At 39.8% G+C, this 20,155-nt stretch overlaps 1 protein-coding gene across 8 annotated transcripts in view; it reads left to right on the top strand.

The window, feature by feature from the left end:
- KLHL32 (kelch like family member 32) overlaps nt 1–20,155 on the top strand; it is a 250,044-nt gene that overhangs the window by 187,802 nt on the left and 42,087 nt on the right. For 6 of the 8 annotated variants that reach the window (XR_004056958.1, XM_030929463.1, XM_010376422.1 and 3 more), the window contains one exon: nt 6,445–6,660. The exons of the other annotated variants lie outside the window; for them this stretch is intronic. Coding sequence is in view for 3 of the 6 variants with exons in the window: in XM_010376422.1 (XP_010374724.1) it covers nt 6,445–6,660 (216 nt within the window). In the remaining 3 variants the exon portion in view is untranslated. The remainder of the gene's footprint in view (nt 1–6,444; nt 6,661–20,155) is intronic. 8 annotated transcript variants of the gene reach the window in all.

Genomic DNA, 20,155 nt, shown 5'->3' with positions numbered 1-20,155 from the left:
ACTAGATGAGACAACAAGAGAAATAGGTGTTTTTAAGGCTTTGTTTTGAAGGGTGCCTCATCTAGTTCTAAGAATGTCAGAACACCTATTTTTAAGATGACTGCATCCACTGTAGACTATCTCCATTATCTCCCCCACAAACAGATATCATATAATTATGTATAATGTGTATAATTTCTGTGCCAGAGGCCTGGTTAAACTGCAGTGTGGATGGGCAAGGGGTTATTGACGAGCCAGGGAGCCACGGCGGTAGCCAAAACTAAGACTACGTTTCAGAAATTCAGATGATTGAGTCTCAGCTTGTATCATCATTGGCACACAAGACACAGCTCTTGAGCATGAGATCCCTAAGCTAGGCTGTGGGTTGTGTGTGGTAAATACGCCGACTCTAGGTATAAGGCTACATGTTTTTCTCTCATTCAAGAAGATATAGTAGAATACAAGTGAGTCTGGGTGGCATTAGTTCAGAGATAGGCTTAAATCTACTCTAAATTATAAACAAAGTACTTCTTGTATGAACTTTGGTCATTTATTAGTAGTACCTGCCTGATTGAGATATTGAGAGACACCACAAAGGTGATGGCCACTCTGCTGTAGATAAGACCCACCAGGGGACATCAGTGAGGCCAAGACTAGTTGTTCTCTTGCTGCCTTCACTGGTTTGGGAAGGGTGGGCTGCAAGGCCACAGGGTCAACACTGTCCTCAGACTGCCCTCCCTCCTCCCACTCATGTCCTAACTGCTTGATAATTGCCTTGCAAATGTAATTACATTTGAATATAAACCAAAATAAAACAATATTTGCCTTTCCCATATTTTTACCCCTACCATATTTGGTAGTTAATCTCGGGAATAACCATTGAAGGAATCAATTAGGGGAAAAGGCCACACAGAAAGACTGAATTTGGGGAATATATAATGTTTAAAAATTATTGAACTTGAAAAACTGGTGTTTATTCCATAGCTAGTGTGGTACTGGGGACACATTTTATGGCTCTTCTTCTGTTATTTAACTTGTCATTCACACTATGAGAAACAAATAGAAGGAAAAAGAGAAGCCAAATAGCCCTAAACCAAAGGAAAATAAATACTATTTAAAAATATTCCCCAAAGAACAACAATATATGCACCATAATTCTGAATAGAAACTAAATTTCAAGTGAGAAGCAGTGTGACAGAAATGAAACCTTTTTAGAAAAAAAAGAAAAAGATTTTCTTTGACTCAAGAGAGTTTCTTGTTGCTGAGCTGTAATTTCCATTCAAAACCACTGCCGCTACCTGGGTACTCGCGTTTTTAAGTCACAGAATGTAGGAGAACTGAAACAATCTCGTAATTAGGAAAAAGTATCATTTGAAAAGATATTAAAATCTTTTGATCTAAGTAGCCAATTGATAGAGGAAATAATTCTCTGTTGGACTGAAGAAGAAATTTGGGGTGGATTGATTTTTTTGTCACAGAAGAATGATTATATTGTACTTGTTCAGTAACACTTTCAACTCTAGTCATTATTACCAATTTTCCCACACAGAAAACAGAATGATCACTGGCTTTGCCTTTATGTGTATGTGTCAGAAGTCCAGAAAGAGAAAGGGACAATCAGGGAGGCCTGTGAGGTATGAAAAATGGCCTGATTTGGACAAGGTTCAGAATTGGATAGACATATTGGAAAGACATGGGCTATTCTGTTTTTGCCTAATTATAAGTAAACAGAAAAAGCTCATGGGCATTCTTTCATTAAACACACATGTATTAAGCATCTGCTCCCTACTGGATACCAGGGACACACAAGGTGTGAAACACAATCTTTGCTTCCAAGAAGCTTAGATTTGGTAGAGAGAGATAGATCTGCAGTCAAAGGGTGCTTGCAGTGACAAGTGATGTGCTAGACATGTTTGCACAGGGCAGAGTAGAAGCACACAGGAGGATGTGGTCAATTTGACCTGATCCAGGGAAGTTGAAAAGATGATCTGGTTTCTTCATTCAGCAAGTGCAGCTTGAATGTACCTGGCGTTGTTCTAGGCTCTGGGGATACAGTGGTGAACAAACCAGCAGCTCCTTCCTCCCACAGAGCTTACTGGGGGATCAGGGGAGGAGACAAACACATTATAAACAAGTAGGCAAATAAATGCTGGAGGTAATTATAGGTAGTGACAAACTCTAAAACAAATAAGATGGAGAAATGTGACTGAGGGTGACGTGGAGAGGAAGGGAGATGTGCTATATAGGGTATTCAGATGAAACAAGGGTAACACAAATCCTCCCCCATGGGAATTTTGCTTAGGCTGTTTCTTTGACTTGGAGCATCTCCCTGAAATCCCACCATCATCCTGCTTTAAAATGTAGGTTTTATTATTATTGAGTTATGGTGAGGCCAACAGATCAGGAGACAACTCCCATTGAAAACATGGTTTGTTTCTGCTCCAATAAGAGGGCACAGACCACACCTCCAGGACCACATAGGGAAGCCCCAGGGTTGGTGAAGAGGTAGAAGGAGTGAGGGGGGAAAAGTGGATCAGAGCCTTTATAGTGGTATCTGCAGGAAGCAAGTGGGCAAGGCAGGGTTAGCAGGCTTATGATTGGCTAGTTTGAAAGTTTCCGTGGGTTCTAGAGAGTAGGGGCTGGCTTTGGTTGTCTGGTACTTGGCCCTGGGATGATGGGGACAGAAGACTATTGCCTTCTGGAGTGTAGAAGCCACCTAGAGGAGGTGGTTTAGAGTAATGGTTCTGGATTGGTTACTTTGCATATGAAAGCCGTTTGCTCTCTCAAAGAATTGGCTAGCCCTGGGAGGGGCAGTCTCTTCCCAGTCAGTGAGACCCCAGGTGCCAGAACGTAGAGAATACAGAAATAAAATGTTGTTAATATACATCCCCATCCCACCCTTTGCCAAGTGAACAAAGGGTGCTTTTCCTTCAACTCTCAGCACCAAACGGCTTCTCAGGGAAGCCTTTACTAACTTTCTACACCAAGTCAACTCCAAGTTAGCCCTTTACTAACTCCAGGTCAAATCCCTGTTAGGGACACTCAGAGTCCTATATTCTACTCTTTGTAGCTTTTACCTCAATTATAGTTTTCCATGTAGTTGTAAGGTTTTTAGATTTATGGCTTTCTCTTCCAGTAGACTATATATCCCATAAGACCTGGGGATTGCCTTTGTTTGCTCATCTGTGTTGCCAGTTCCTGCTGTAGTCCTGGCACATAGTGTGAATATGTAGGTTGTTGTCATGGCTAGAGCTAAGCCAGGGTGGACAGGGTTGCTGCACTGTAGGATGTGAAGATCGCAAAGTCCAGGTCATGGAAGGCTATACAGTGTTACTGAGTTTGGACTTCTTCCCAAAAGCAAATCGGAACTTATTAGTGGGTTTTAAACAAGTAATAAATATGGCCAGATTCTTGTGAAAAGACAGGATGGAGAGTTTGCTACTGGAAGCAAGAATGGTAATTTAGGACACCATTGCAATAAGTCCAGACGGGATGATAAGGGACAGAACAAGAAATACTAAAGAGGAAAAAGAGACAGGACTGGCGATTGACTAGATAAAAGGGAGGAATATGGGCCAGCTTTTGGGTTCTTGGTGTGGGTGTCTAGATGTGACTGTTATCTAAGAGAGGAGATACAGGAGAAGATGCAGGCTATTATAAAATAAGCTCAGTTTAGGCCGGGCACAGTGGCTCACGCTTGTAGTCACCAAATCATGAGGTCAAGAGATCGACACAATCCTGGCTAACACAGTGAAACCGTGTCTCTACTAAAAATACAAAAAATTAGCCGGGCGTGGTGGCAGGCGCCTGTGGTCCCAGCTACTCGGGAGGCTGAGGCAGGAGAATGGCGAGCACCTGGGAGGTGGAGCTTGCAGTGAGCCGAGATCGCACCATTGCACTCCAGCCTGGGTGACTGAGTGAGATTCCGTCTCAAAAAAAAAACAACAAAAAAAATTCAGACTGGACATGATGAGTTTATGGCTGTGGGATATCCAAGAGACAGCATCTTCTTATAAGCAGTTGGGAAAATGAATTCAGAGCTTAGGAGAAAGATGTGGGTTAGTTGTATAGATGTGGCAGACATTAACTTGCAATTAGTTTTTATCTTAATTCTATGGTTTTTATTTTGGCCACCCCCTCTTTCCCTGAGTTAATGGTGTGCCTTATTCAAGACTTGAATATCTAAAGAAAACACATGCTTCATTTTGACCTCCTTGCATCAGTGATTAATCATGGTTTATGGATCCCAAACAACAATGCTCAAATATACTTTATTGTTCTTGCTCTCCCCGGCAATCTACTGTGTACTTTCCACGTGCCAAACTTTTATGGTAAGTGCTTTTCATACATTATCTTTATGCCAACCCTGTGAGCTCATTGAGCTCTTAAATTTGTACTTGGGGGAGGCCGGGCACCGTGGCTTACGCCTGTAATCCCAACACTTTGGGAGGCCGAGGCGGGCGGATCATGAGGTCAGGAGTTCAAGACCAGCCTAATCAATATGGTGAAACCCCGTCTCTACGAAAAATCCAAAAATTAGCTGGGTGTGGTGGTGCGCACCTGTGGTCCCAGCCGCTCGGGAGGCTGAGGCAGGATAATCACTTGAACCTGGAGGCAGAGGTTGTGGTGAGCTGAGATCGTACCACTGCACTCCAGCCTGAGCGACAGAGCAAGATTCCGTCTCAAAAAAAAAAAAAAAAAAAAAAATTGTACTTGGGGAATAGCAGAGATTCAGTGACTGACCCAAGACCCCAGCCAATGGTGTGTCAAGCTGGATTTGAGCCGAGTCTGCCTGCCTCTACCGCCCTTGCTCTTCTCTGCCTGCCTTGGTTGCCTCCAAGTGCCTGTGGTGGCTGATGGTTTGTTTGGTCCTGAATGCAACTCTCCTCTTTTTTCAACATATAAAAGACTTATTTTTTAAAAGTCTAGAAGTATATATACAAAAACATTAATAGTGATTATCTCTGCATGGTGAAATTATGACTGATTTTTGTTTTCCATAGTTTGTATTTCCTGAATTTTATGAAATGAGCATTTATTACTTTTTATAACTAGAAATGGCACTCTTTCTATAACAGCAGTATTTTTTGTTTCCCATCCACGGTACTATAATTGGGCATTTAATGAAGTGTATTGCTTCCCACCTTCCCCCATCACATTAATGGAAAGTTTAAAAGCAGCATTATTGGTGCTTATTTTGCTTACACATGGTTTAACCAAAAGGACGAGAAGCAATGGTTTTGCTTAAGGCTCACAGAGCCCATCTGCCCCAAAAGGAGGAGTGCGTGCTATGTTAGCATTGCCTTGGGGTGAGTTTTCTTTTTCCTTCAGCTCCCTGCTTTATACAGTTATCTACTGAGGTGCAAACTGTGCACCTCAGTAAAGAGTTCTTAATACTCTTAGATAACTAGAAAGGGGGGAAAGTATGTTGAAAATTACTTGGATTTATAGAGTGAAATGGCTATTTGATAGCATTCTGCATTCCTCAAGTTATTGGAAAAATATTGCTCATAATTATGTTAATAATTGTAAGTTAAAAGTGAGGGGAAAGTAGGAAACAGCCCACTCTCATTCTACTTGACATATGTAAATTTTCTTTCAACAAGTGTACTGTATCTCTGATTTTTGCGGGGGTACAGTGACAAAGGTACAGTGGAAGCTGTGACTGTCTGGAGGCATAATTGTAGAGCCCTGGCTATGAGCTTGAGACTGCAGGCAAAATCCTCCCAAATTTGAAGCATTTCTGTAGAAACTCTTCAAAAAGGTGGGAAAAATGAAATGTTTGAGGCTGAGAAAAAAAACAAAGAACAATTACAAATCATCCATCTTAGGTGGATTCAATATAGAATTATTCAAACAGGAGTCTTTTCTGTGAGATTTCCTCATTTCCTGAGACCTTGTATATAAAACTCTGGGTTTTAGTTAAGACAGGATGGGTTGTTTCGACTTAAAGACCTACTTAGTTTGAAGTTTTAGAAAAAGAGCAGAGTCAGTCTGTCTTCATACAGTTTATGTCATCTAATCATGAATCTCCGTTTACCTGCCCTTACATTATCTTTAGTAGAGAAAAAGCTATAAAATATGGTAAGGGTAGAAAAACCAATTGCCCTCATTAGTAAAATGTCTCTAGAATGTTGCAAAATAACATTTCAGCCCTTGAAACCAGAGACCCCTTTCACTCCTTTTATTAAGATGTCTTTAAATATATGGGTTTTAAGAGGAGTAAAATGAGGAAAAATTAGGAAATCTAGAATAGTCGTTCTCTACGCAGAGCCTTATAATTGTGATTTCTGGTTTTTTTGTTTGTTTGTTTGTTTTGTTTTGTTTTGTTTTTTAACACTAGCTCTCCCATTTCTCCCACCTCTGTGATGAGAACCTTAGTGAGTCCATCTGAGTTTCTTGCCTGCTCTTTCTTGGATTGATTTCTAAGAGATCTTTTTTCATTTTTATTTTTTTGGCACCCAGGAATTAAATAGCTTTAATTACTTGGATCTGTACAGACTTGCTGACCTCTTTAACCTCACTTTGTTGGAGAAGGCAGTGATCGATTTCTTAGTGAAACATCTCTCTGAACTCCTGAAGAGCCGCCCGGAAGATGTTCTAACGCTTCCCTATTGCCTGCTTCAGGAGGTGCTGAAGAGTGACCGCCTGACCTCCCTGAGCGAAGAGCAGATCTGGCAGGTAAGGGCGCTGTGCACGGTCCTCTTTTGGCACTGAAAAGGCATGCCATGATTTTAAGTTAAAGGATTGAGGAACAATTACCACTGTTTTAACGGCTTTGGTCCTCATGGAGTTGTTTTAGAAGTCATGCTTCCTTGACGGACAAGTGATTGGAGAACACTGGCCCTTGAGGCTCAGAGCCCTCAGCGGACTCTGCAGCTTAACTCAGGGAATTGCAGGGGCGATCCATGAGACCCTCACTGTGGTTTCCCAGAACCTAACATGGTCACATCTGAGTCAAGGGATTTTTTTTCCTGATAAAAATTGTTTCTTAAACAAAATATGACAAAAAAAATGGATTGTAAAGTGATATATATGCATATTTAAGACCAGTAGAATCAGAGTAAATTTGGGCCTTTGCTGTAAACAATTCAGAAACATTTCTTTGTTGCAATAGAGAGCAGCTTGGATCTCAAATGAAATGAAGCTCTTCTTGCATAGCAGTGGAAAAATCTCCATCCTTAGCTCATTCTGCATTCATGGCTATTTTCCTAAGCCCTGCCTTTTCGCCTGACATAGCATTCTTTTCATATTGTGTCATTCCTTTGTCTAGAGGACAGGAGGATGTTTTGTGGTTTGAAGTTGATTATTCAATTTAAATCCTCTTCTGCTCATCCCCAGTGACTATTCCTTGAACGATCCACATGGCATCTTTGGGGAATATTCAGAGAGCCCATCTTCCTCCTCCCTATCACAGCCTGTCTATCTTACTCTCTGAAGCACTGGCTAGCCATTTTGTTACTTCTAAGGTGCCATGCCTCCAAGATTTCATGATCATTTGAAAAATAATTATATACAGACTACCAGGGAAAATTTAAAGTCTTCTACTAGCTGATTAAACAGTGAATCCCTGGTATCTTATCAAGTGATATTTAGGGAGTATTTTAATTCTGGCCAAAATAGTCATACAGGTAGCTGTTAATTATTCGGTAGCTAACTCTACTCACTGATTTTTTTTCTGATGCCTTTCTGCCTTATTTCATTATTTGTGTTGTTTTAATCAGTAACTTCCCTCTTCATTATTGCTTCCACCAGAGGGAATTAAAGAGCTGCAGTGTCCTGAAGGCCTTCTGGGTCCCAGGCTCTTTGCAAACTTATTGACAGCAGGCCTGAAAGAATGGCTATTATCACTGCATGTACCAGATGAACAAAATGAGCCTTCTGTGCCTTACTCAGAGTCACAGAGCAGGGCCAGCCTTCACATTTAAGTCTGCTAACACCCGACCCCATGTCTTCACTCTTCCACACTGTCTTGATAAAGAAAATATAAGGACCAAAAAGACACTAAAGAATAAATTTTCGTGGCTCCTTGGGTATTTTTGGTAATGTTTGTTCAGGCAGAGGTTGAATAGGTTGGCAAGGATCTATTTTTGGTAGAAATTTCAATTATCTGTGGCTCTCTCTTATAAACACAAATCAACAGAATTTACTTTGGTCAGTTCAAAGTGGGAAATAGCCAAATTTTCTTCACTTCCCAAGGGAAAAAGAAATATTTGGAATGAATCCTGCATTTAATTTTTTCTAACTGAATTGACGTCTGAGGCTAACCATCCTTGTGGCTTCTATCTCTTTTTGTGGTGCAGTTGAAGGCACTGCCAGAGATCAACATGGTAATGTGCAGATGGCTGAGTGTCAAGAAAATTCCATACTGTCCACTTAAGAGTTATCATAATTGCCTCTCTAAAGGTTACTAATATTATAATGTAGAATTTTAAAAGCTGGTTTCTGCTGCAGGCAATAATTTTTTTAATACCTGGTCCTCAAGAAAGAATTAAAAGACTCACATAAATATTATCAATTTAGGCATTCAGCAGGCAATAAGAAACAGTTTTTGCTTTATCTTAGTAAATAAGTATTTCCCTCATATTCAACCCCATAGAGAAAAATCAAATCATACCAGCTATTTTGCCTCAAGTATAGTTAAGTTCATCATTTTTGCTGAGGTTATACTAGTAATGCAATATACCATGGAAGAATCTAATATTCAGCCCAGGGTAGAGATTGGGTATGCCAGAGGATTAGTGTCAGGGTGCTTTATAGAAGTGAAACTTGATGGACAGGCTGGAGACAGATCTACAGAATCTCATTAAATTGCTGAATTGTTCATTACGGAACGTTCTCACTGTAATAAAGTGCTCATTGACTTTAACAAATCCCCATCCCATGTCTTAAAGAAGAAGAGTGAAGCAAAGAGTGTTGGGGAGGAGAAAGGAAATTGGCACAAGGTAGGACAGGTTATAGAAAACTGGATGGAGGGGGGGCGTGCTATTTGATTAATATGTGCAACCAGTAACTTAGGTGAGAGCATGGTAAACACACACACACTTAGGCAGCTGGCTCTTCTACTATGTCCTGATAATGTAATCTGGGACCATTCCGTTTTTGGTGAAAGATCTAATTTTCATTGTTCACCAGACTTCATGCAGTCTGGCTCTGAAGACCTGTCATAAGAACCTTCAAATTATCCTCACTGAACCAACTGTTTTTCACTTTTTCCTGCTGTTCCTTACCCAGGCCCTTTCCTCGACAAAATGTGCTGTATGCAGACCACAGTAATCATTCTGTGGATCTGCGAATCTGTAAAATACCCCAAGATGATGCCTTGGAACTGTTCTTTTTTTTCCATCTGACCTTTTTAAGCTTTATTTTGAGTCTTTTCTCTCACAGAAATCTTCTTGGTCCCTCCTAGACAAATTTTTATCCCTTCCATTTCAGGTCTGAAATGACTTGATCTGTTGGTTAATTTCACTCTATATTTAGAGGTAACATAGAGAGTTGTACACATACATACCTTAGAATGGATAAGGGATAGAAGTTCCCTAAAATATATTGTTTTTAAAAAATTTAGTTCAATTCAGCTCAACAATTTGGTTTTATGTTTCAAGGCCAACAATTTATCAGGTTCCAGATGAAAGACACCAAATTGGCTATTGGGTTCAAAGAAAGGCGACTAAACCGAACAAATCAGCTGAAATGGAAATATGGGACATGAGGTCACTTGCATTTGTGACCTGGCAAATCTCTATCCATTTGATTTTGCTTTTGGATTTTAGCTCCCAATTAGAACTTCATTTCAGTAGGGCCCTGTTAAATATCTTCTGTTAGATTTTGCATATATTTTCAGACTGTTGAGCCAGTGTCTTGCCATAGGAGCTGGGAAGTGCAAGAAATGGGGAGATGTTGATCAAAGGGCACAAAACTTTCAGTTAGAAAATAAACAAGTTCTAGGGATCTAATGTAGAGCGTGGGTTCCAGGGATATGTTCATTAATTTGATTGTGGTAGTCATTTCCCAGTGTATATGCATATCAAATCATCATGTTGTACACCTTGAATCTATACAATCCTTCTCTGTCAATAAAATATTTTTAAATAAGCCAAAACATGGCAATTCTTCATTAAAAAAACTTAGAACAACACATAGAAATAATTCCATATCATTCTCATGATCGGATCTGTTTTCATTTTCATAGGAAGTGCTGAGTAATCTCTGTTTTCTTTTCAGGAACATGCATTTCCTGCATTTTCTGCCTCTAGGTTCTCTTTCACCAGAGTAAGAGGGAGATTACTGTTTTCCATGGCAGTACAATTTATAGAAAAAGCCTGAATATAACATCAGTTCTTATATACAGTAGCACAGGGAGAATGTATGGCTGCCCACCCATCAGAATGTACTGAGCACCTACTAAATACCCAAAATTATGCTAGAGTGGAAGGAAGGCAGAGGACAGGTCTGCCAACTCCGTTTTCCTCTCCCAGGCCTCCTCCCAAATGGAGAGAATCCTTCTGATTTTAAACCATAAGTACAGCTCTCTGAATTTTTATTTTATCTCCAAAGTAGCAGAAACAAGAAAGATATTTAAAAATGAAAGAAAACAGCTCTGGGTGTGGTGGCCGGCACTGTAATCCCAGCTACTCCGGAGGCTGAGGTAGGAGAATCAGTTGAACTGAGAGGCAGAGGTTGCAGTGAGTGGAGATCGCACCGCTACACTCCAGCCGGGATGATAGAATGAGACTCCATCTCAAAAAAAAGAACAGCACTTTTCTTACTTTATTAACCTTGGGGTTGAGGACACTTGTATTCTGAGTCTCACTTTGCCTGGACTTAAGTAGATACTAAGACCAAAAAATTAACTGGCTATGTGAGTGACGTCAAACAAGGTGAGACCTCAGCAGGGAGGGTTGCCTTTATTCTATTAGGTTGGTGCAAAAGCAATTGCACAAATCTAAATTGTGTCCTATTTTAGTGTGGCAAAGAGGGACCATGTCACCTGATTTGGGGCTGGGGCAATCCTGTTCATATTTATCCGTGATTATCCATCCCTAGAGGCAGAGGCTGTGCTGTAGTGTTTGCATTACCTACTGCCATGTTCTTTTGCACTCTATTAATAATAAATAAAAACTATAATGTAGAGTTTCCATACTAAAATGTATTGAATGGATAATAAGACATCCTACTATTCCTACATAAGGCTGGATTTATTCTAAGAAAATTGATATAGAAAATGAGTTTGGCCTGCATTTTTCCTTATATTTTTGTTGGAAATTTGCTTCCCTAAGTCATACTCTTTTTTTTTTTTTTTTTTTTTTTTTTGAGACAGAGTCTTGCTCTGTCGCCCAGGCTGGAGTGCAGTGGCCGGATCTCAGCTCACTGCAAGCTCCGCCTCCCGGGTTTACGCCATTCTCCTGCCTCAGCCTCCCGAGTAGCTGGGACTACAGGCGCCCGCCATCTTGCCTGGCTAATTTTTTGTATTTTTTAGTAGAGACGGGGTTTCACCGTGTTAGCCAGGATGGTCTCGATCTCCTGACCTCGCGATCCACCCGTCTAGGCCTCCCAAAGTGCTGGGATTACAGGCTTGAGCCACCGCGCCCGGCCCATACTCTTAATTACACATTCATTTTGTATCTTGAGAGACATAAGCCACATATTGTTTAATCAACAATCTCAAATGCAGTGGTTTGTTGACATGCTCCTCCTGGGCTTTTATGTATACCACAGAATCAGCCACGTTACACTTTGAATTAATCATTTTCTTCAAAAGGAGTCCCAGAAGTGAACCCAAACAAAAAATCACTGTCCCTTTATAGTTGGAAAGTAGAGGACACTAGTGATGTACTCGGCTTTCATCTTTTATCCTTCGATGATAAATTGACCCAAATGTACCTCTGGCTAGGAGGAAGCAAGGACTTTAAATAGCACTATATGTCAAACAATACTATTAAAATACTTCCAATTTGAATATCACATCACAGTTTTGAGAATGCATCTGCATTTATTATTGCTTTGTTCTCCTGTAGAACAAAAGGGGAAACTGAGGCAACATATCTAGGAATCAAACTCATGTCTTCTAATTCTTGAGCTATGTCTACTTTGGTCTATAGCTTCTAAAGTTGTAATAGAAGCTCAGAAATACTCAGGCGATGGGCACAGAGGTGCATCCAATTAATCCTATGACTTTAACAGGAATTAAGAAGGGCTTGATTAGCTGGGGACAAGTGGCTCACGCCTGTAATCCTAGCACTTTGTGAGGTTGAAGCAGGCTGATCGCTTGAGCCCAGAAGTTTGAGACCAGCCTGCGCAACATAGTGAGACCCCTGTCTCTACGAAAATATTAGCTAGGCATGGTGGCATGCACCTGTAGTCCCAGCTACCCAAAGGGCAGGTTCACCTGAGTCCAAGAAGTTGAGGCTGAAGTGTGCCGTGATTGCACCACTGCTCTCCAGCCTGGGCAACAGAGTGAGACCCTGTCTGGAAAAAAAAAAAAAAAACCCAGAAAACAAAAACAGAAAAAAGAGCATGATCATTCTAGTTCCCTTGGGTAGTGCGCATGGATTGAACAAATCATGGCCTCTGTGCCTGCCTCCATGTCTGTGTCATGTTGCTAATTCTAATTCTGTTAGATGACATATGCCTCATTCATTCTTTCATTCATTCCAAATAGTTATTGAGTGCCTGCTCTGCCCAGCCATGTCCTGTGGGGTACTACTATTGCCTGCCATATGACGGGTGCTAGACAGTCAGTAATGGGAAGGACCAACAGGGTCCTGCTCTCGTGGGCCTGACAGTGTCTGATGCGGGGCTTTCCGCTTGCTGCTCTTTCCCACCTGCCCAATTCCTTCCCAGTGAGGACTGACCTGTGCCAAATAGCATAATGATTTCTTTGCCAAGTTGGGGCACGTTGAAACGATATGGGTACAATGGAGATGACATGCTTTTGACTGGATGTTTCAGTACCAACCAGTGTCCTTTCACCTTTTGTTCAATGCTTTGCTTATTGTTAACTCTCGATCATTGTATGCACCCTCTAAACAGCTTCACAAACATTTGTCAATCCATGTGATGCAGTCCAAGCCTCAAACACATCAGGCTGTGGGTAAATATTTAATCAAAAAATTCTACAAGCTGTGTTCATGTTTTAATATATGGACCTTGGTAACTAGAAATGGAATAAAATACTAAGAACTCTTACCCTCAAACAAATTATAATTTTTCATCATGTTCATGCCCTTCTTCAATTCTCTTTCATACATGCATGTGTTGTTACTTTTATTTTCCCAGATAGCTACTTTCTGGATATCTTCATAATATCTCCTATTTTTTAAACTTACCACTTCTTAAACTCATGAAATTCATACCTGTAGTCCCAACTTGCAAATTTGTACCACTTCTTAATTTTCTTTCTGAAACTTCTTATAGTTTCTCCCAACTACGTATAGTTTTTTTCTACAAATGTGATGAGGGTATCTCCATTTCCTTCTTCTTAGATGTTAGTGAAGAGAATAAACAGTGGCTCCTTTGCATCCCAAATAATGTTATGCCCAGAGGATGTTTTATCCTTTGAGGGGCCCCCAGCTGGACATGGAGTAATGCTGCTATTTCAGGGATTGGTTCTCCTAGTTGCCAGAGCATATATTTAGTCTTTCCTCCTGATCTACATGCGGCTAACTCCTCTGTGAGGGTGCATCCCCCAGTAGCTTGACTCGTGGCTTTGCTGCTGTTTGTCTGGGCTGTGTGCCTTTGCGAGATGCATGACATGTTCATTTCAGAGGGGCTTTGCTCCAGCTAATCCTCAGTGCTAGAGCTGTGCATTGCTGAGTAGCTGTGAGGGGCAGTGATTATCAGAAATTACAGGAGACCCAACTTGTGTTCATGTGCTGCTGTTCTCATGAGTTAATAGTTTTTTTTTCTTTCCTTTTTTTTTTTTTTTAAAGAATAAGCACAACAGAACAAGGTGATTTATGAGATATGACATATTTGTGTTCTCTGCTTCTAATTTTCATTGTGATTCATGTTGTTTCCAGACTGATATTTTCGTTGTTGCTGCTGTGAGAAGGAAAAAGATGACTGGAGAATATTACTTATGCATTGGTGGCCTGCAGTAATATTGCTGCTACCTGGGTTATCAGGGATTTAAAAGTAAAACCCAACTATAAGCCATATACAAGGTAGAAACCCTGAGGCTAGCATAGAAGTCCATCAATAATAATACCAACAATAATAATTCTTTACAAGCCTAGAGAGCTTTATATTTTAAAGCATTTCACACACATAATTTCTCTTGAGTCTCTCATCAGCCTTGTTAAGGTTGATAAGGCAAGTATGATCCAAATTTTAACTAGTGAGAAAACTAAAGCTTCTGGAAGTTCAATAGTTGACTCACTTCACAATATAGATTTCAATGGAGGTTTCACTGTATTCTCTTGAAATATACCAACTCTTTAAGAAAACAGAACCTCAAAGTGCCTTATACATCTCATAAGTCAAAGGTTTTTATATATTACTCTATAATGAGTGAACCAGAAGTAGACATTTCCTAATAAATTACCAGTTTTCATTTTCACCTGTTGTGAGACTTTGTGGGAAGTTGCAAAAATGTCTCCAATAAAGTAGTACAGGAAAGTGTTGCTGAGGGTCTTTTTTGATCAGAGCCCAGAAACTGGGGCTCTGGATGGTTTGATAAGGAAGAATGCATAGAGATTTCTGGCAGAGGGAGGGAACCATCTTTTATTCCTTCAAAGGACACGATGGTGTAGTATAAAGCAGGAAATGAAAGACGATAAGGGAGGATCTCTTTAAAATCTGACCAAGAGACATAAATTAGAGTAAAAAAGAACCTGGAGTGCCATTATTTCTGCTGCAGTGACACAGACCATGTGGGAAAAAGTCTGTAGGCTGTTTTCTCTATTTGAGACCAGATATTGGAAGGAACAAATGGAAATGACTGATCGTTCCATCTTCATTTTATGCCCAATATATTGAAATTTTAGAAATGTATGCAGCAGAAATTGACAGTTGGGTGATGGTTTAGATATGGGGCTTAAGAGAAAAGGTGAAAGATACAAATTTCTTGAAACTGATAAATGTTAGTCTCTTTCCAACACAAATGATCCTGTGAATCCGTTTTCTTCAGTGTTAGATCACAATCATGCTGATTGGCTGTGTCAGACCATAGAGATTTGCTGTTCTGGGATTTCTGAAGGAGAGGATGTAAATTTACTTATAAAGTGACCCAGAGGCTCTAGGATTATTTACATTCTAAAGAGATGTCAGGAGAAGCCTCAACATTTGTTGTTGAATACTGACTTCCTTAGAAGTGCTTCTCCCACCCTTGCATCCAAAACTTCTGCTACAAGGAAAAATAACACCCTGACTCAACACACCTGGAGGAGAAAAGTGGCCATTCTGAGATCATAATCAGGAAAGCATTCATACATAATTCTTGGGCTTTTTTTATGTTCATAATACAGAGTTATGCATTCGCCATGGTGAGGATCCACTCCTTCATCTGACCACCTCCTCCTTGTTACGTGCGGTGGCATGTTGATGAACTGCAAACCTATTTTGATATTCTGGTAGAGAAAGCATAACCAGGAAGACAAATTCAGGAAAAAAAAAGTCAATGAATGATTCTAAAGTTATGTATCAAAGATTTTGTGCGTTGTTCTCCTTTGTCTATAGGAAGAGTTACAAGTCAGTATTAGTAAGTGGCACGGTATTACTTATGCTTCAAGAACAGGAGCTAAAAAGACCCCGCACACCAGAGGCTGAGTGCACATATCTTCTTTGTGTGTGTTCTTGTTGATGAGGAATGCCCACATGCTACCTTCTCTGGCCACACAAGGAAATCAGGTAATTAAAGGAGTGATGGATGGTGCGCTAAAGTTTAAACGTTTTAGGAGGACCTATCTTATTAACACTTTAGAACAAGTGAGCATAATATCATTAATTTTGATTAATTCATTTGCTCTTAATATAGCTTTTAATTTGTAATTCTACGTGAATTACAATGTAATTTGGCATTAATTATACTAAATTGACTATAAGTCAGCCAATCACAATGGAAAATTACTCACAGCTGAAACTAAAACTAAACCTCTCCATCCAGAAAGGACGACGCTTAGTTAAGTGGCAAATACACTTTAGGCATCTGTCTCTTTGGCAGTGAGAATGACATTGGACCTGCTGAGGACTGTAATCAATTCCTTATTCTGCCCGCTGCTAGGACTACGTACTCTTTGGAGTGAAGCCCCATATCAATCCAATAAAGTGTAAATAATAAAGTAAACAAAGGGGTTGACTTATCAGGTTTGCCAGGTCCCCTGAAGAATCTTTTTGCTCCTCTCATCTCATGTAAGTTTTAGGCAATGTAGAGGGGCTGTGTAGTGCTTTAGAATGATTAATTCCACACCCCTTGGATTCTGGGAGTTAGAATAGGCACTTACCCAAATTGGCCTGCCTCTTGTCTTCATGCTCTGTGAAACAGCCAGGAAATCCTGTTTTCAACCCCATGTGTAGTCAGTATCCTGAAGCCACTCCTATTTGACCTATACACAAACTGCCTTCTGGGCAGAAGGAAGTCATGCCTTAAAAAGCCAGCACCACACTGAGAGAACTAAACCCTCAGGAGATGATGGAGCATGTGTCACTCATTGATAAAGCTTGTGGAAGGTGCCCGGGAGCACACAAGAAGTAAAGTGATCCGCTGAGGAATGCAGCACTTGAGAAAGTGTGTGAGAGTGAGGATGGATTTGGAAAATACATGTGTTTGAACTACCTCCCACATAGCTTTCTTTGACAACTGTCTTCTGAAAAACAAAACAAAAACTCTGAGATTTTGCAGAAAGTCATATGCAGGGTTTGGCAATATTCTGTTTGAAGTTCATTTACATATAGGTAGAACTACATGAATTTTGTACATTCTGGATACATTCATGGTGAGCAATTGGCTCATAAAATGAGACCCAGGTTCAGAGGCAACAAATTTTGCTAAATATTGCATGGAAAATTCGAGGCTGTTATTTTCTAAGTCTTCTTTTTACCTTGTTAGTTATATATCCCATCTCATCATTCTCATACCCAATCTAGCTAATAAAATGGCATAAGTTTTATATAAAAATTTTGAGTAAAGAGGTTAAAAACTACCCTGGATTCTGAGCCAACAGCCGTCCTGTCCTCTATCACTTACACATATGCAGGTGGGATTCACACAGTACACCCACTTGCAGGTAGACACACGCATACATATTAGATGCATATTAATCTTTGCAGCTAAAAGGCTTTCCTTTGTTTTGCAGCACTGACCTAAATCATAATACTCCTATGATTGGCTTGTTGGTCTCAGCATTAAAGAAAATAGAAAGTAGAAGCTTATTTTTAGCACTCCAAGTGTATATTCCATTCATCACTAAACTTTTTAAGGATGTTAATGCCAGTAGTTTGTTAACAGAAACAGCTGTATAGATACAGCTTTATGGTGTTTCAATTCTCTCTAAATTCTTTTTATACTAGATTTAGCGTGGCCTATTGCAGAATTTTTTATTCCTTCCCCGGATATTCTTTTTGATATCCACATTGGATGGCTGGGCTCCAGTCCCTTTCCTATCACTTGTGGTTCCCACCATAGCATCAAGTTCTTAAGGAAAAACAACTCCTGTTTGAGGCATACCCGCTGATGGATGAGCTCTTTTGAGCTCTTAATGTTCTTACTGCTTTTAGAGAACTCTAAGGATTTTGGGGCAAAGGAACTAATACTGCAGTAAGCAGAGCAGTGAGACTGAGAGAAAACATTTACAGGATATTCCTGCCCTTGGTTTTATCGTCTCATCATTTAACAGCAGCAGAATAAATGGGTCTGCTAATGAAACAGCACTGAGAGGTTAGGTCATTGGAAGCCTTTTTAGTCATTTTGTGCTTTTCAAGAGTGAATTTGTTAGAATTATGCTGAATACCCACTTAAAGCCTCAGCTGATAACCCTACCTGTGTTTTATAACTCTGCACTGTCAGAACTCATAATAAGTCAAACATTCTTTCAGTGGTGCTCATAAGGGAGGGAAAAAAAACCCCACAAATTTAAGAGTAATTTCAGATTGTAAATGAAAAGGAGAGGCACGACTGTTCATTTGCACCAATCATGCCTTCCTTTCATCTGCTCTGATTAGGCCTGGTGCGGTTTCATCAGACTCCTCCATCACCGAGCTGTCACTCCAGCCGTCTGTTGATTGAAAACAATCAAGGCTCTGATGGCACAATTATTCTGACCCTTTAACTAGAGGCTGCTGTGATAATGAAAGGTTGATTATGATAGTTTGTGCCTCTTTCAGTTTGCCAAGAAGGTTAATTTGGGCATCAGACGGATGTTTAATGGGCGCTTGCTGGCTACACTGAGGTAAATGAGAACGTGCAGTCTTGGATATTGCACGGATATAGTTTGGCTGTCAATCATTGTCATTTGGAGTTTGTGCCTCACACTCTGGAAATCACATTTTATTTTTTCCTTGGGATTTAATTTATTCTGTGCCCTGAGGAAGTTCTTTCACTCGGTGACCTTCACAGCAGCTTTCTCTGCCTTTTTTTTTTTCTTTTTTCAAATGGAGCTCAAAGGCACAACACATCTAGAAGAGCATTTTTCTTTCATTTTCACTTAAAAATGGAAACTTTAAAAATCCGTCCTTATCACTGCCTTCCAATAGAGCAAATGTTTCCATTCTGATTGTGCAGTGGGGAAGTATAAACGACAGAGATACTTTAGCCAGTTTGCTAATGCAGCAGCTCACACAGTTATTGTGCCCTGTTTCGCACAGTAACCAGCAAATGCAGTAAATTCAAAATGGGCACATATATGAAAGTGAAGGCTCCATTCTATCACTAGCATGTCTAACAACAGTTTGTGGAATTCCTGCTTCCAAACACAGCATCTTACTCCTGTTACCCTCCTTCTTGGCAAACACAGGGAAGGGGTTGAGGAAGGAAGACAGATACTTGTCTGTGGAAGCACTAAGGTTATTAAAAGTTGCAAATTTCAATTTGTATAAATCCAGCACCTAAGCTTGTAGCTATTAGAAGTATAGGCTAAAAACGATACAGACATCTAATAATGCTGGTGTATACAATGTGCAGCTCACATTGTATTATAATGAGCTTTGTACCTCTTTCATGCATACCTTTTAAAAAGAAAAATAGAGGAAAAGAAAAAATAAAGGAAAACCTTTATTTCTGTCTCCAAGATATGCATAGTGGTCTCATCATATATTAGGCACCTGAGAGCTAGAATCGCTTTGCCTTTTTTTGTTTGTTGTCTTTATTTATTTATTTATTTTTTCTCCAATGAACATTCAGCAGCATATTTTTACCTAGTCTGGGACATTTTTTCTCACATGTCAATTGGAAAACAATTAAGTCTATAGATGTTAAAGTGACAGCATCATAATGATTATAATTTTACTTCAAGTGTTCTATTTTCACATTATTTTTTTCTTGCTTTCAAAAAACCCTATTTGTTTTTTAATAGTAAAGAGAGTCATTAGGTGATCATTCAGTCTCACCTGAGAAGGCTCCAAAATTGAATTAAGTCATTGAATCCAGTTGTTGTTTTAATGTAGCCCTTATTTAATGAACAGTTCTGTTTAAAATGCTTATTTAAGAAAGACATGAGAATGGGATTGTGTATATATGGTCTCACAAGATTCCTCACTGCAGTACACCACAAATGATTATTTTTTTATCTCTATAAAATAGTAAAATAGACCTCAGGGATGCTTCTTAAAATTATTGCTTAGTTGTGTCTTGTTTTTCTTTAATCAATGGGAACTAAAAAGATAATTTGGAGAGAAGTGCGTCAATCAAGTCAATCAATAGTTTTTGCTACTAGAAAAGTAATGCGCGGTTTAATTTTCGTATTAGCTTGTGGAATCTGTGACAATGAATTATTTTATTTTATAGATTCACTATGTTTTTAAAGTAATGGGACTCAAGCAAAGTCCGTTTCATCTTAAAGAAAGCATAACTCATTCTGTCAAATTGTTTCTGATCTAAGCCTGACGGAGTTCTGAGTTTCCCCACATGTATACTTTTTATATCAAACTCATCTCCAACACAGAGGGCCTTCTGCCCTCATACACTCAGATGACACGGCTGCCGCTGTCCTGCTCTCACGCAGACTCTGTCCACCCAGACTGC

The sequence above is a fragment of the Rhinopithecus roxellana genome, chromosome 4 (assembly GCF_007565055.1).
Source record: "Rhinopithecus roxellana isolate Shanxi Qingling chromosome 4, ASM756505v1, whole genome shotgun sequence".
In the NCBI taxonomy this organism is placed as follows: Eukaryota; Metazoa; Chordata; class Mammalia; order Primates; family Cercopithecidae; genus Rhinopithecus; species Rhinopithecus roxellana.
Note: the sequence above shows the minus strand (reverse complement) of the source record. Positions and strands in the feature narration are given on the sequence as shown.